Genomic DNA, 16708 nt, shown 5'->3' on the forward strand with positions numbered 1-16708 from the left:
CCAGAGTGAGGTACCCCTAGTGTATATTGACAGCTGCTCCATCCATTCATCCATCCAGGAGATGGCTGAGCAGAAGCATTCTAGAGTGTGCCAGATCACGCTTGTTCTCTTTCCTTCTTTAGTGCATTCGTGTCACTGTTTTATTTTATACTTGCTTGTTTTGCCTATCTCTAAAAATTGTGTAGGAAATATATGGTGTAGCATATGTTTTGCAGAGAAAAGCATATCTCCCCAAAACCCAGTTGAACAGATGGTTCAAGAGGGTTTTAGGTTAACATAATTTACATTTATGATATCTATGCTTGTTGAAATGATTTTCAAAATGCCTGCCTTCTACACTCTCAGCACTACAATAATTGAGTTTTGTTTTCTACTGAAAATTCAAACCTTCTACTGTGTAGTACATTAATATTTCATGGACCACAGCAGACCAGAAGCTAGTCAAGTATGAATTAAATTTGTGCAGGTCTCAAGATGTAACTTAAAAGTGATTTCCAAATAATTCATTTTGTGTATGTGCATATGTTCTATATTTATATGTCAAGTTTATCAAAGGGTGATATGAATGAATTTGCCTCCTAAATACAAACACTGTGTAATGATTCCAGCCATCACTGAAAAGAACAACTATTAACACACAATGTGGCCAGCATCGTAAAGAGCTGTTCACCTCCTAGACTCATGTGCAGAACACAGAACTTCCGCTGGATGGAAGGACACCTCACAGTGGTCTTTGTTAAAGTTCTGCATGAATGACAACCACATACCCTCACAAAACAGTTGCCACGTGGGTTGTGTTTTGCAATCTCAGCATTTAATATGAGGCCATTTTTGCTCCTTCCAGGTAGAAAAGGCAAGTTATAAAATGAGAGTCCTGTGGTAGCTGGTGGGAACCAGGGGGTGTGAGTCTAGTCATGAGTTTCAAGGGTAGCGACAAGAATTCATCTCAAAATGTGTGATATTACAGTTTTGCTCAATCCTGTCTTGTTGCTGGAACAAAGTATCCAATGAGAAGCAACTCAGGAAAGGAGAGTTTTTTGTTTTGTTTTCTCCCCTGGCTTATGGTTCCAGAGATAGATGGTCTATTTTGGTGGGATCTTCCAGCTAATGGTTCCATGAGCCTCTGCAAAATATATCTCACTCAAATCACCACAGTAGGTTCTTTTTTAATGTCTTATTTATTCATTTATTTGAGACAGAGAGACAGATGGAGAGAGAGAGCATGGATGTATCAGAGCCTCTAGCCACTACAAATAAACTCGAGATGCATGTGCCACCTTGTGCATCTGGCTTTACGTGGGTGCTGAGGAATTGAACCTGGGTCCTTTGCCAACAAGGACCTTAACTGCTGAGACATCCCTCTAGCTCCACACTAGGTTTTGAACCTAGGATGTTACACATGGCTAGGCAAGTGCTGTACCACTAAGCTACCTCTCTGGCCCTGGTTTTTGTTGGATTTTTGTTTTGTTTCTTGCACTGTTGTGTTGTTGTTTTAGACTGGGTCTCTTCACGTAGCTCGGATTAGCCTGGGATTCATAATCCTCCTTCCTCAGGGTCCTGAGTGCTGGGGTTATAGGTATGCACTGCCACATTTGGTTTGGATAATTTTGAGAAAATAATTGGCCAATATAAAAAATATAGAAAAATTTCAAAGCTAATTCTTTCTGATTTATTTAAAAAAAATTGTATGCAAATTGACTAACCCTTAGAGTCATGAAGAAGTGCTATTGGCTATGTATAGATAAATATTTCTAGGAAGAAATGAACATGCTGAAAAGAAAACTAAAGTAAATTAGAGAATGTGAATCCAGCCCTTCATGACATTTTCTAGAAAACACATGATATTAAGGGAGAAAATGAAATGTGTTCTATAGAAAAATGAGTGGCATTTACTGCTGGACTTCAGTCTACCGTTTCTCAAACTTTTCTCTATGGGGCCAAAAGACCTCATACGATAAGACAATCTTCATCCCTGAGCATGTCCCTTTAAGCCACATCTTAAGTTTTTTTTTATTTATTTACTTGAGATAGATACATAGAAAAAGAGGCACACATTAAGAGAGTGGGTATGGTGCACCAGGACCTTATGCTACTGAAAAAAAAAAAATCCAGTTGCATGCACCACTTTGTGCATCTAGCTTTATGTAGATACTGGAGAATCAAACCTGGGTCATTAGGCTTTGCAAGCAAGCTGGAGTCATCTCTCCAGCTCTGAGCCATGCCTTGATGCCTCAAGTATTCTGTCCTCTGTGATTCATGAAAGTTTTACAATTCAGTCTCACCCACCAGAAACTTGCCTTCTTTGGAGAAAAAAACCCTACCTGTGGCTGAAGATCCCTGTGACTATTCCATGTCTCCTCATTCTTCCCAAACTGGAGACTGACTCTGGCCCTCCTGCACTGTACTGTGGGTCCTGTGGTGCCAATTCTTTCTGTGGAAAGCGCCATATTAGGACTGCTCTGCCAGCTGGAAGATCCTCTTGACCCAGTGGTCTGCCCATCTGCTAAGGGTTTTATCTAAGTTCTGCATTTTAGCGCTCTAGCATCCATTTGCAGAAGTGGAAACTCCTTTCGTCTTGTTCACCTGTGCCATTTACCCCACCAAGTGACTTACCAAACACCAGTGCTGATGCTGACATCAGCATGACTCAACAAAAGAGGAGGAACCTTTATAGAGTTACAATTAAAGTTGAAACTTCTAGGGCTGGGGAGGTGGTTCCCTGAGCAAAGTGCTTGCTACACAAACATTTGGACCTGAACTTCAATGCCCCGAACCCACGTAAGACTCCAGGCATGGTGGTATGCAACTATAGCCCCAGCACTGGGACAGCAATGACAAGGCATCCCTGGGGATCAGTGGGTGAGCTAGTCAAGTTGAACTGGTAAGCTCTAGGTTCACTATGAGACCCTGTCTCATAGAAAAAGTGCAGAGCAATAGAGGAATACATTCAAGGCTGACCTGTGGCCTCCACATGCATGTGTGTACAAATGCATGCACACCCACACCACATACACATGCAAAAATATTGGTGGAGGCCTGAAGAGATGGCTCAGTGGTTAAGTGCACTTCCTAGGCAAGCCTGGGAGGTGAGGAGGCCTGAGACTACCCAAGTTCAAATCTCTAGATCCCTCATAAAACAGCTGACATGGCCATGTCTGCCTGTAACCTTCATTCTTCAAGAGATCACAGGTCCAAAACTCGTAGGACCCCACAAGCTCTTGAATCTGTAAAAAGAGACTCTGGCTCCAAACAAGACCAGGCAGAAGAGTGATGGAATGAGCCAGACACCCAGTGGTCCACTCTTACCACTGCAGGCAAACGCCCCCCCCACCCCAACCACAAGAGAGTGTGTGGGGCACCACATGGGTACATACACCCCACACTCCACATTATATACATAAGCAAAGTTTTTTTTTTCAAATGGTCTGGAGAGATGGCTTAGCGGTTAAGGCATTTGCTTGTGAAGCCTAAGGACCCAGGTTTTTTCCCCAGGACCCATGTAAGCCAGATGCACAAGGTGGCGCGTGCATCTGGAGTTCACTTGCAGTGACAGGAGGCCCTGAGCACCCATTGTTTCTTTCTTTCTCCTCTCTCTCTCTCTTTCTCTTTCTCTGTCTTCCTTCCTCCCTCCCTCTCTGTGCTGTTTTCTCTCTCAAGCAAATGAATAAATAATAATAAAATAAAAAGTATAAGGAGGAGAGTGATCAAGGAACACATTCACCATTGACCTTTGGCCTCCACATGCACTTTCTCACATGCTTTTGCCCACATAGTATGGACATGCATATACATACACATGCCATATATGAGACTGATGCACTGCCTACTGTGCTAAGGAGGTGCCTCACATGCCATGTATGAACATAAACATGCAAAAACATTCTAACTCCAAGATTTGAATACTCCTTGTCCACCTGGAGCCCACCCAGAAAGCTCTATTCTGTAACTGGAGGCCTCAGGAGAAAGTCATTCTTAGACCAAAGTAACAAATGCCACCCAGGCCAACTTCCAACAGCTGCTGAAGAGACTCGTTGTTCTTCCTTAGTTCAACTAAACCAATAGGCCTCGGCTGAGGGTGCCAGGAGGGGCTGTAGACCACAGCCCTTACACTGTCCAGTCTTTCTCATTGTCTTGCCTGATTCTTGTAGACACACCCTGCGTATCAAACTGTGCAAGAATGATCCATTACCTTTTATTACAGATGAGAAATTAAAAGTGAAGCCACAGAACTGATTAATTTTCAGGGCTTAGAAAGGACTCCAAGTTCAAATTCATGTTTAGACACTATTTGCTTCAGCAAATGTATACTGTAAAGCAGACGAAAATGGAGAATATTTCTTCATAAGTACAACTTCATTCCCTACTAGAATATTGTACTTTAGTCACTTAGATTTTTTTGAATTATTGAAAAATTATTTAAAATATTTCAACTTATATATAAATATTCATAAAAATATTGATGTCTTAAACACTGAAACTTTAGTTGAGCTATAACTCTGTTCTCATAGCAACCACATGTAGTTCCAAAGTAATCAAGAGTTTAGGATGTGATGCTGGGCGTGATGGCGCACGCCTTTAATCCCAGTGCTCGGGAGGCAGAGGTGGGAGGATCGCCGTGAGTTTGAGGCCACCCTGAGACTCCATAGTGAACTCCAGGTCAGCCTGGGCTAGAGCGAGACCCTACCTCGAAAAAGCAAAAAAAAAAAAAAAAAAAAAAAAAAAAAAAGGAATGTGAACTTGGAAATACATAGGAAAATGCTGCTGGTTTGACTTTTCATACCCTTCAAACCCCTCCCACCAGCCCTTACATGGACCTGAACTCAACGTGATACTACATGTTGATGTAGAGGCATTTGACATCATGGAATTGCAACATGAAGGACTGCCAAAAATAATAAACACATGGGGCACAGCCTTAAAAAAAATCTGGACATGGTGACATGCACTTATAATCCCAGCATTCAAGAAACTGAAGCAGGAGAATCACAAGGTCAAGGGCAGCCTGGGCATCAGAGCATGACCTTGTCTGTAAACAATAACAACAAGAACTCTACAGTTCTTAGTATAAAGAAGAGGATTTAAACCAAATACAAATTGAAATCTAGCTTTGCAGAAAGGACTATTCCTCGTTTATTCAATCCTAAATAACAAGCTGCATTTCTTATATTAAATCCTAAATAACACCATTTCTTATATTCAATGTTCTGGAAAAAATAACTGAATATGGCTTTGAATTACATCTCATGCCTCTGAGTGGCTTACTTCTCGGCCTCTTGTTTTTGTTTCTGTTTTTAAACCATTGCTTAGTTTTTAGACTTTACATATCTTTCATCATTGAGAATTCTGTTTCTATAGCAAGGACAATATAACCTACATTATTTGTAGTACCACAGTTCACAGACTGCTCTTGGAGGGCTTCCTATGCAGAGAAGATAGTGGACAACAATAAGGTTAATGGACATAGGGGAGTTTTTTGGACTTGGGAACAAAGATGTCAACGAAGAAAATTGCTACAGAAAAGTTGGTGAATAATCTGAGGGTGTCTAGGATAAATTCTCCCCTAAAGGGGTACTGGGAGAGTTAGAGAATAAAGAGGGGCAAGACAATGAGAGAAAGGCATTGAGTGTCTGAATAAAAAGGCATGAGTGATATGAGAGATAGTATTATGAGCATGAAAACTTCAGATAATCCAGAGGAAAAGATCACAGCTGGCTGAGTGTCACAGGCACGAAGGAGGAACGCTGGACTAAAGCCAGACTGCTGAGGCCTGAACACCATTTTAAAGATTCTCAACTTCTGTCTGTCAGTGACAGGGAAACACTAGAATATGTTCTGGGAGAGATTAACACTTCTGATTCAATCTGATGCATTAAAAATCTCTGCATAGAAACTGATGTTTCATTATCTATCAACTAGTTTCTTCATAAGTTAACATTTAATAATTGAAGTGAGGAATGCTAAGATCTCACTTTGCAAAAACGAACTGTCTGTGTGTGTTTGCCAAAAGCAAGGCACAAGTGTTTGAAGTAAAAACTGTAATCACAGGAACCTGCAACTAAAATAGTACCTGGAGCCAGAAAGGAAATGCGCCTTGAAGACTTGTGAACCGACATCACCATGCTCATAAGTCAGTAAAAATAAGTTGTGAAAGATCAACTATATGTGGCAAACCAACTGTTAGAAGAATTTATAGAATTGTATTATGTTTATAAAAAGAATGTCTTGCTAAATACTCAAACAATATTTATTCTGGTCTTTCAGTTAGTAGTACTATTTCTTCCCATAAATCGTAGCCATGTCTAAAGTTCTTAATTTTCTGCTATTTCATGAATAATATAAGAAAGAGAAAAAAAATTTCTCCAGTGATTTTTTTTCAAGATAATAAACTAGTACTTCATACATAGCTCTTTCCACAGCCTAGCCTGATAAGATAGGTACACCCACGCAGATCTTGGCGGCACCAATATGTTAATGAGGGCTGTACATATCTCAGAGGATGAATACAAATACACACATAAATGAAATGTTTGAAACACCATGAAATTACATCACTGACAAGTGGACTAGCAAGACAGTGAATGATTGATAGAGAAAATGATTCAAAGATGCAGGCTACTCTCCTGCAGTAGTACTTCTGCTGGTCAGCCAGTATAGGTAAACGGGTCAGCCAATGAGAGATGGCATGCCCAAGATCATCCTGTGGCCTTCATACACATGTACACCCACACATATGTAAACACACATCCAGGCACACATACAGACATGATCAAAACTAAGTTAAAAAGAGGATCCATTGGTAATTTTGAAAATATGACATGCTAAAAGCATCATTTCAGCATGGAATCTTCTAGATATGTACAAAATAGATTGCATCATTCAAGACAGTCATCATCATGGGGACAGTTATAGTCATTGACAAAACGGTGAATTAATAAAATAGATGATGACCATAGAAGCCCAATGTGAAAGATGGGTGTGAGTGACATCATCAGGGTAGAGTCACTGAGCCTTGGCAATTGAATTTGGGACAAGAGATACAAGGACCCTAAATTCACTCAAAGGCTTCAGTCCCAGGAACTGGGAAAGTATCATTCTGCTGAGAAAAGTCAAACCAGGCAGCAGAAGCCTTCCCCACTTCCCTGTTAGATACAGTGGAAGTGACATGGAAGGAACAGTTTGTGTCCTGCCTAAGACAGAGGATGGTGCTTAGGAAACGAAACCAAGCTGGGTAGTTTGGGATGCTGTGCTCTCAGTTAACTACATTTCCTTTCAAGTGAAAAGAACTCTACCATTCACATTGCCTTTCCAGATAGAGTACTAGTTACATGTCTTCAGCACCACAGGCAGTAAGTGTATCTGTGATGAACGAAAGGTGGCTAAGCAATGTGAAATATCACACTGTGTAGATGACATAGGCATTACATATACCAGCACACCATCACCTAAAGATCAGGTAAGGTGAAAGAAGTTTCTAGAAATTCAGAATCAGAAACGTGATCCAGCACCCTACCACTCCTACTCTTCTAATAGATGCCATCTGGGGCTGGAGAGATGGCTCAGCAGTTAAAGGTGTTTGCTTGCAAAGCCTAACTGCACAGGTTCAATTCCCCAGTACCCACCTAAAGCCAGGTGTACAAAGTGGCGTGTGTGTCTGGAGTGCATATGCAGCAGCAAGAGGCCCTGGCTCATCCATACACATGTTCTTCTTCTCTCTCTCCCTCCAGCTCCACCCCTCTTTCAAATAAATAATAAATAAAATATTTTAGAAGATGCCATCTGGAGTGTTGAGATCACATCATAATGTCCATCTGGCCATCCCTGAATAGGGGCCAGTAATGGCTCCTCACTAACTCACCAGTGATCATGTTGCTTTTTAAGATATACCATCTCTAAAATGATTTTCTATTCGTCAAACCAAATTCTATTTCTTGCTGCTTTTAGCTATGCCTTGGCCTCCTTTTGATCCATTAAACAAAATAAGACAACCTTTTTTCCTTTCCATGTGATATTCTCTGTGAATAGCATGTCTTCTAGAGGACTCTGACCACTGTGCTGAGATGGCTCTGCTCTTCCACGTGTTTCATATGCGTTGATGCCTAGAGATGAGCTTCGTGTTCCACATGTGCTCCCACCAGGCGAGAATATTCTGTTCATCACACCCTTCGCCTTGGCCTGCCCAGTGACACTAATGCAGATTTCATTAGCTTTAATAACTGCCCTATTAAATCAAGCTGAGTTTTAAAGCAAACACAATCTCATGGCTTTTAGAGCTTCAGGGTTGTTAAGAAAGGTCACCACTATTCTTTACTCTGCAGTAAACATGAATGTGAATAGTTATTGAGTACAGGTGATTCCATGTTCTTTCTGCCATTTCATTTCATATTGGTTGGCCTAGCATTCCCCAGGGCCAAGACCTCTCTGAAGTAAGTATGTGCCGTCCAATGTCATAACATTCATCTTTGACTCAACAGAGTATTTAAGAGGCATGCTTTCTGCCTTTGTCTTCCTAAGCCTGTGGTAAAATACCAGCCAGGATGGGATCAAGCACAGACAATGAATTGACCTGGACTATGCTGTTCATTTGCCTAGTGAAATGTTACGAGGTTGAGGGGGGACATTTAGGTTGAAAATACAAAGGTCTTTTGTGTCCTTAGTATGTCCTATAGACTAGGACCCAGTGGTCATTTTGAAAACATAACGTCCTAATAGCATCATTTCAATCTAGAGTATTCTAGAAACATATGAGATAGATTACACAGACCAAGACAGCAGTCACGGGGACAGTAGAGTGATGATATGAGGAAGTCCATAGTGGCGATGGTGATTTTTATAGGAGCAGAATGCATAAGATGGGGTCACCTGGCTACACCCATGTCCCTTAAAACATACAAAAGTCAACTTTGATCCACAGACTTCCCAAGTTTAAATATTCTTTTCTTGACAGAGGAAAAAATGGCCTTGTCCTTTCACCAGTTTGTACCAGTGTTGGAGTCTCTGAACAGATCAGACTGAAGGGTCTTGGATCTGGCTTCAGGAGACAGAAGAGACAGCAGCCGAGACTTGGTGTTCTGTTCAGAACCCATGGAAGAGTATCCACTTTCTCGTGCCTAAGGGAGACATCCAGAAAGCTTTGAAACCCAGTATTTTCAAATTTTCCTCTAGCATGTAATTCTCCTCTAACATATAATTTCCTCTAACATATAATTCTCCGTAATGAAAGGAGATCAAATGATGCATCAAGCTGTGGATATGGATTTTGTGTGATGCCTGAGACGTTCACTCCCACGCCTCAGCTACCCATCACATTGTGCAAATCCAAGCCTCAGAAAACATCCTTCTTTCCACTCCTCCAGGGTGGCTGGCAAAGGGTCAAACCTGCACTGCACCTGGTACCTGCACTGTCAGGAGAACACTTCCCTCACAATTCCCTCCAGCCGTCTCTTTGGATGGCTCCTTGGTTCATGATGTTAGCGGGACAGTAATGAAAAACCCTGTCAGATGATTCAGCTGAACCTCTTCCACTCTATATTAAGATTTAATCTTCTTTAATTTTAGTTTAGTTTAATCACCTTAAGTGTCCTATCAAGGTTCAAGAATAAACTATCATATAGCTTTCATCTATCACACACTTGAAATAATCCTGGACTTTTGGTCTTCACTAACTCTCATCTGCATATGAAAATGTTTTGACATTCTGTAAGTTCAAAGTGTAGAGAAAATTTGAATAGTACATTTTTGCCTCCTCTCAAAAAGTAAGAAAGAGCTGGGCGTGATGGCACACGCCTTTAATCCCAGCACTCTGGAGGCAGAGGTAGGAGAATCGTCAGGAGTTCAAGGCCACCCTGAGACTACATAGTGACTTTCAGGTCAGCCTGGGTTAGAGCAAGACCCTACCTTGAAAAAAAAAAAAAAAGTAAGAGAAAGAGTTTCCCATTTCCCTAGAAATTTCTTTCTATCCACATGTAGCCTTATCCACACCTCACGTTTCCACAGTACCCTTAGCTTCCACCGTCAACACGAGTCTTTTCTGGAGACCACAAGTGTGGCCCTCTTTCTTCAGCTATGCCCCCTTCCCTGCTGCCTCCAGCCTTTGCCCTGCACCTCCTATGCTTTCCGCTCTCTCCAAGCACGCTCCGATGCTTACAAATGCCCACAGGTTTTTTGTTGTTGTTGTTGTTGTTTTGTTTTTTGCCTCTCCCTTTGAATAATGGATGAAACTTAGATGGGCATGATTTTCCAGTTCATTCAGTTTTTCTCCTCAGAAGGTCTGAAGGAATAAGATATAGAAGTAGCACATCTCCACTTAAGAAAGCATTGGGGGCTGGAGAGATGGCTTAGCGGTTAAGCGCTTGCCTGTGAAGCCTAAGAACCCCGGTTCGAGGCTCGGTTCCCCAGGTCCCACATTAGCCAGATGCACAAGGGGGCGCACGCGTCTGGAGTTCGTTTGCAGAGGCTGGAAGCCCTGGCGCGCCCATTCTCTCTCTCTTCCTCTATCTGTCTTTCTCTCTGTGTCTGTCGCTCTCAAATAAATAAATAAATAAATAAATTTAAAAAAAAAAAAAGAAAGCATTGGAACTGTTCACTGAACATCTTGGTACATAGTCCATTAATATGGGAAAATATTATACACATTACAAATGTTGAGAATTATAGATCACAGGGAGCCAGAGTTGCCCACAAAGGGCTAGGTTCCTCTGGCATTTTCTTGAAGAAAAAGCCCAGACCAATCTCTGAGATTTGTTCCTCAGGAACAGACAAAGAGAGGACCATTTATCTAACCCCGATAGAATATTGTTAAGATTATGTTGTATAAATGATTGGAAAAAAGTCCATGCTTCTATCACCTATTTCTAGGAATCCTACTTTCCCAGAGGATGCCGCACACAACACAACATGAAAATGCCAACATCCCTCAGTGACAGGATTTACTGTCAAGGAGTAATTGATCTGCTCTCTTATTTGAAAATACTGAATATTTTACATTTGGGTGACATTTGCGAAGAAAAATAGGCTCAATGTTTTACCATAGTCAGCAGACATCAGATCTCAGAGTGTTGGATGTCCAAGGCGCAGTGTGCCCCCACGGATGGGTCTAGACTGCACCATGGCATGGTTAGAGGAGATGGACCCGATGGCACAAGAGGCACTCAGTCCAGAATCCCAACAGGTGACCAGGACAGACCTTCCTTGTGAGATTGTTGCAGCCCTGATTAGTCTTTAGAAACAGAAGCAAATTACCCAGTTGACAGTTATTGCCCAAGCCTGTCATTCTAGAAGGATTCCAAGCACCGTGTCTTCACTATCCTGTTTGTTTACTGTTTTCCAAGAGAGGAAACGGTGTCTCTAAAGAACGCATGATGATGACTGCGCATGGGCAAAGTGCCGCGTGTGCTTACCTCAGATCGGTTGTACTGCTGTTTTCAGCTTCATTATGAGAGTGATAAATTTCTTCCTCTCAAGTCCCGTGCTTATGTGACTTTACTTTTTCATTTTTAGCAATACTTTCACGCAGGAGGAAATGGCCTGAAAAAGAATTTCTTGGAGAAAAGCCCGGATCTTCAGTCTCTGAGATACGCTCTCAGTCTCTACACGCAAACTACTGATGCCTTGATCAAGAAATTCATAGACACTCAAACCTCACAGAGTGAGTAACGCAGTCACCTGAGGGAAAGGTTGTCTGCTCACTAAACTGAAATTCAGCCACATAATTTTATTTTACTTATTTTTAAATTTTTAATATGCTTATTTATTTATTTGAGAGAGAGAAAGAGAGAGGCAGATAGACAGAGAATGGGTGTCCCAGGGCCTCTAGCCATTGCAAACAAACTACAGACACATGCGCCACCTTGTGCATCTGGCTTGTGTGGATCCCTGGGAATCCAACCTGGGTCCTTTGGCTTGGAAGGCAAGTGCCTTAACCACAAAGCCACTTCTCCAGCCCATCAATCACATATTTTAAATGGAGGATCTTGGTTAACAAAGAATGCCACAATTATTATCATTATTAATTATGATTGGAAGAAACAGGAAGTTGAGGGGTTTAAAAATAGAAGAAAAGGAGTAAAATGCCTTCAAGACAACTCTGATGTGTTTTCTGCCTCCACCGTACCCCAGAGTTCCCATGAGATGGGACTCCACTTGCCCTCGGGGAAGGGGGTGGGCTGGCTTAATAGTACATTTATTTTCCTCCTCCCTCCCCTAACAAGTCTGTCCTGGGATGTCTTCCAGGTAGATCCCCTTAGGATCTTGTGTAATTGGTAACATTTGACTCTAGGTAGACCCCTCACCCTCGAAAGCTTGTTTCTGGAGAAGCCATACTCAAGGTCACATGGCTAAGAAGTGCCGAGCCAGATTCTAGTCCAAAAGCCCGGAAGTGGAGACCTTGCTGTCAGCTTCTGTGTATGCCTCTCCTTGACAGACAGTGTCATGACTAAAGGACTTAAGGAGGTTTTCCCCAAGACTGCCTTTTCTCTCAGGCTACCTTAAGTCAACATAGAACTAATTAATGAAATTTAACTTTTCCTCTTTTCCTTCCTTTTATAATTCGTATTTCTCATCCTTTCTCTATTTTCTCTTTTTCCCTTACCTGTCTGTGTGAGATTAACTGTAGATTGCATAAAAGGAAAAAGTCAATTATTTTACATTAAATGGTTTGTTTTGGCTATTGTGGTTTGAATGTAATGGCCCCATAGCCTTGGGTATTTTTGATTAAGCTTCCTACTTAGTCTCCAACAGCAGAGCCCTGCAGAGAAGGTGAGTTATTGGTGGCAGATCTTGAGTCTAGCCCTAAGGTGTGTTCAGACTCAGCTGGGACTGGCTGTTGTCTCTCTACTATAGATGAGTCAGCTTTTTCTGCCATGGTAAAGCTTCCCCTGGAAACTGTAAGCCTGAAATAAGCCCTTTTTCTCCCATAAGCTTCTCCTGGTGATGAGAAAGTAACTACAAACCGGACGTGGTGGCACATGCCTTTAATCCCAGTACTTGGGAAGCAGAAGTAGGAGGATAGCTGTAAATTTGAGGCCACCCTGAGACTACATAGTGAATTCCAGGTCAGCCTGGGCTAGAGTGAGACCCTACCTCAAAAAAAAAATGGAAAAAAATTAAATAAAATAAGGAAAGAATGAAAGTAACTACAACAGCTATGTCCAACTTGGAACATAGACATTCCCTGAAAAAAATATTAATTTGAATTTAACTTTTTCATAAGTAAGCTCATTGGAGCTTACTCATTTAATCTTTCTCCCTATGCATCTAATTTTTTTCTTCCTTCTCCCCTTTTTATCCTAGTTTCTTCCTCTGTTGTTCTCTGTGTGGAATAGAGTTACATGCCATCTAGTAGTGAAATAAAAGGAGAAATAAAAGAAATACAATGTTCTTAAAGTCCCATTATAAATTTATGAACCACAGAGTTCAAATGAGAACTATACGATTGGAAAAATACTGCCTTCACTTTCTGTCCCAGACATTGGAAAACAAATCCAAAATAGATCTTCAAGTCCTAACTAAAACTGAGCATACTCTAGGTTTGCTATCCCAGTAACAGATTGCAGAACTAAGGCCCTGTCTCAGTCGACACTCATCTAACTCAGGTTTACGGGGCACCATCACTTCAAACTTAGCCTCATACAATGAGGAATGTAGATATCATGTATATAAGTTGTTATAATAAAGTGGATCTCAAGCAGGGGCAAGTTTGTCCCCCAAGGGACATGAGGCAATATCTGGAGAGCTTTGGTTGTCCATCTGAGAATAGTGTTTATATTACTGATACCTAGTGGGCAGAGGTCAGGGGTTCTGCTAGACATCCTACTGTACATAGAATAGCCTCCCATAATCCGCAAAAATTCCATCTCTGTATTTGTCACTTTTCTCATTGCTATGATCAAGTGCTTGACAGGAAGCAACAAAGCGTTTGTTGTGACTGACAGCTGGAGGCAAGGCAGTCCATCACAGTGGAAAAGCATGGAGGCAGGGGGAGGGGCGGAGGCAGCTGCTGGCGCTGGTCTGTAGGCAGGAGACAGGGCTGGCTTGTCCAACAGAAAGGCTCATCCCTGGTGGCCTACTTCCTCCATTAGGACCTGCTTCAAGGCCCACCCCCAGCTGGGGACTAAGTGTTCAGACACTTGAGCCAAAGGGGACACTTCACATTCAAAGCGCAACAAGCCGCAGATGATAATAGCATGGACACGGGGAGCCCTTCTCTAATGCAAGCTGAAAAGTGAGTGATATGGTAATGCCAAATGGGTCGTAGAAGAGTGAGGAATTTGGGCTCCAGGAGTTGAATAGGAAAAGGTGGAGCTGGGGAGATGGTTTTGCATGTGATATCTCGTGTTGTGTGAGCATGAGTTTGATCCCTAGTACCTATATAAAAAGCCAGGTGTGGCCACCCAAGCCTGTAACCCCAGTGCTCAGGTGAGAAGATACAGGAGAATTGCTGGGACTCAACAGTTAGCTGGTCTGACCAAAAACATAACAGCAGCTCCAGGTTCAGTGAGAGACTCCACCTCAAGGAAATTTCGCAGAAGAGCAAAATAATTCTTAAGTGATTAGTTAATTAGAAGAATGAGTTTGTACACAGAATCTTCACAGGAAGGTATACATTTTTACTCTTAATATTAAAATCCCTTAAGACAAGCATATTGACAGTACATTTTTATGAGGAAAAAAATACTTTGTTTTTAAAAATCTCACCACAAAATTCACCACATCACTATTTTTATCAATAAATATTGTGAAAGAGGGCTTCAATTTAAAATATACATAACTACTATAGTATGTTTGGGAATTAGTAGAAATGATTTTAATGTCTGTACCAATTTTTATATTTCCTTCTTCAAGTTTGACAGACTTGAGATGGGTAGCTAGCTAGAAAAAAAAAAAAACATTTTTTGTCATTGTTGCTTCTCAACGATGCATTACTTACAGTTTAGAATTATCCAAAATGTACTTCTTGTATCCTGATAACAGCATTCATCAGGGGAAAAAAAAAAAAAAAAAAAAGAATGTCTTTCCTTAGAGTGATTTCATCACACCAGGAGCTCTTTGACTATTTCATGCAGTATCAAGCAGTTAAAAAAAAAATGTATGAACTGTTCACGTATTAAGTAGGTTTTCTCAGAGTAACACAATTTAGAATGGAGCAAAGAATGACTAATTGCAGACCCATCCTGTGATATTCCTTTATTTTATCTGAGTTTTTGTTACAGCATGAGGGACCTGGTAGATCACAAAAGCTTTTCACAGAAAAGAGGTATTTTATGTCTAAGTTACAATTGTCTTGTAAAGAAAGAAAAATTTCATAGTTAATGGCTGTGAATTAAAGTATGTGAGCTAAAAATGCTTTTATTCTATGAACCATCCCTGTTTTCAGATTTTTTTTCTGAGTAAAATCTTTAAGCCTTTGCACATCCAAGTTTCTTAAAAGTGCTATCACATTATTTCAGTCACTGTAGTAATCTGTATTCTACTGAAATAGGGAATAGTGGATTTTAATTTTAAACAGAAAGCAGATAGCATCTGGTTCTAAGAATATACAGGGATGCCATTATATTACAATAATTATAAGACACTAAAGTTATAGAGAGTTTGGTCACTTATAGTTATTGCCATTTTTATAATTTAAATGGAAAATTTGTGATTTATGGCAATATCCAAAATAAAGGATGAAAAGTTTAAATATCAGATTATATATCCAAGCCCACTTTTATTCTTAGCATTGAAATTTGGAAAAGTCTCAAATATAAGCTTTTGGAGTCACATTACTTAATGAAACTATTAATTCTCTCTAGCTATGTTTCCCCAGATATAAAATATATGCTCAGAAGTAGAAAAAACATTGTGTGACATGGTTCATTGTGGGAAGAAATTTTATCTTACCTGAAATGTGGGGAATTTAACATGAAAACATTTAGTTAGGAAAAAAAAAAAAAAGAACCTGACATTTGAATTTTAAAAAAGAAAATTGAAGGCTGGAGAGATGGCTAGCAGTTAAGCTAAGCAGTTAAGCCTGTGAAGCCTAAGGACCCTGGTTCGAGGCTCAATTCCCCAGGGCCCATGTTAGCCAGATGCACAAGGGGGTGCATGCATCTAGAGTTCATTTGCAGTGGCTGGAGGCCCTGGCACGCCCATTCTCTATCTATCTCTATCTGCCTCTTTCTCTCTCTGTCTGTCTCTCTCAAATAAATAAATAAATAAAATAAACAAAAAAAAAATTTTTTTTAAAGAAAATTGAGCTTTGGGACCAAGGGCCAGAGCAAAATTTGCATCCAGATAGACAGGGATGGGAATGAAAACACCCTAGAAGGTGTTCAGTGGATGCGGGGAATCTCCTCAGCCATTGTCAACTTCCAGTTTGAAAACCTAGTCACAGGTGGTTTCACATTTCAGCCAGTAAGCCTTCCAGAAGTGACTGAGGATCAGGAAAGGTTCCAAGACATGTGCTATGTCTTGTCCCTAGAGACCACTGAGCCAGCTAACAGCCTCTGAGTCAGGGGTTCACATTCCTCTAGAGATACCAGGGGCGGGGGTGGGAGTCTGTGAGGCTTGTTTGCAAATGCCACCTTCAGTCACTGGTGTTGACAACGCCATGGGAGAGTGGCCAGGAAGGAAAAGCTGCACGCAGACAGCGCGGTGGTGGTTCTGAATGCGTGGACCCTTTTCTCGGAGCGCAGAACTGGGCAAGCGTCCGTTATTGCGGAGCAAGCTGTCA

At 41.1% G+C, this 16708-nt stretch overlaps 1 protein-coding gene across 2 annotated transcripts in view; it reads left to right on the plus strand.

The window, feature by feature from the left end:
- Unc13c (unc-13 homolog C) overlaps positions 1-16708 on the plus strand; it is a 583772-nt gene that overhangs the window by 528624 nt on the left and 38440 nt on the right. For both annotated transcript variants that reach the window (XM_045160688.1, XM_045160689.1), the window contains one exon: positions 11497-11644. In XM_045160688.1, the coding sequence (XP_045016623.1) occupies positions 11497-11644 (148 nt within the window). The remainder of the gene's footprint in view (positions 1-11496; positions 11645-16708) is intronic.

Source organism: Jaculus jaculus, chromosome 10, assembly GCF_020740685.1.
Source record: "Jaculus jaculus isolate mJacJac1 chromosome 10, mJacJac1.mat.Y.cur, whole genome shotgun sequence".
In the NCBI taxonomy this organism is placed as follows: Eukaryota; Metazoa; Chordata; class Mammalia; order Rodentia; family Dipodidae; genus Jaculus; species Jaculus jaculus.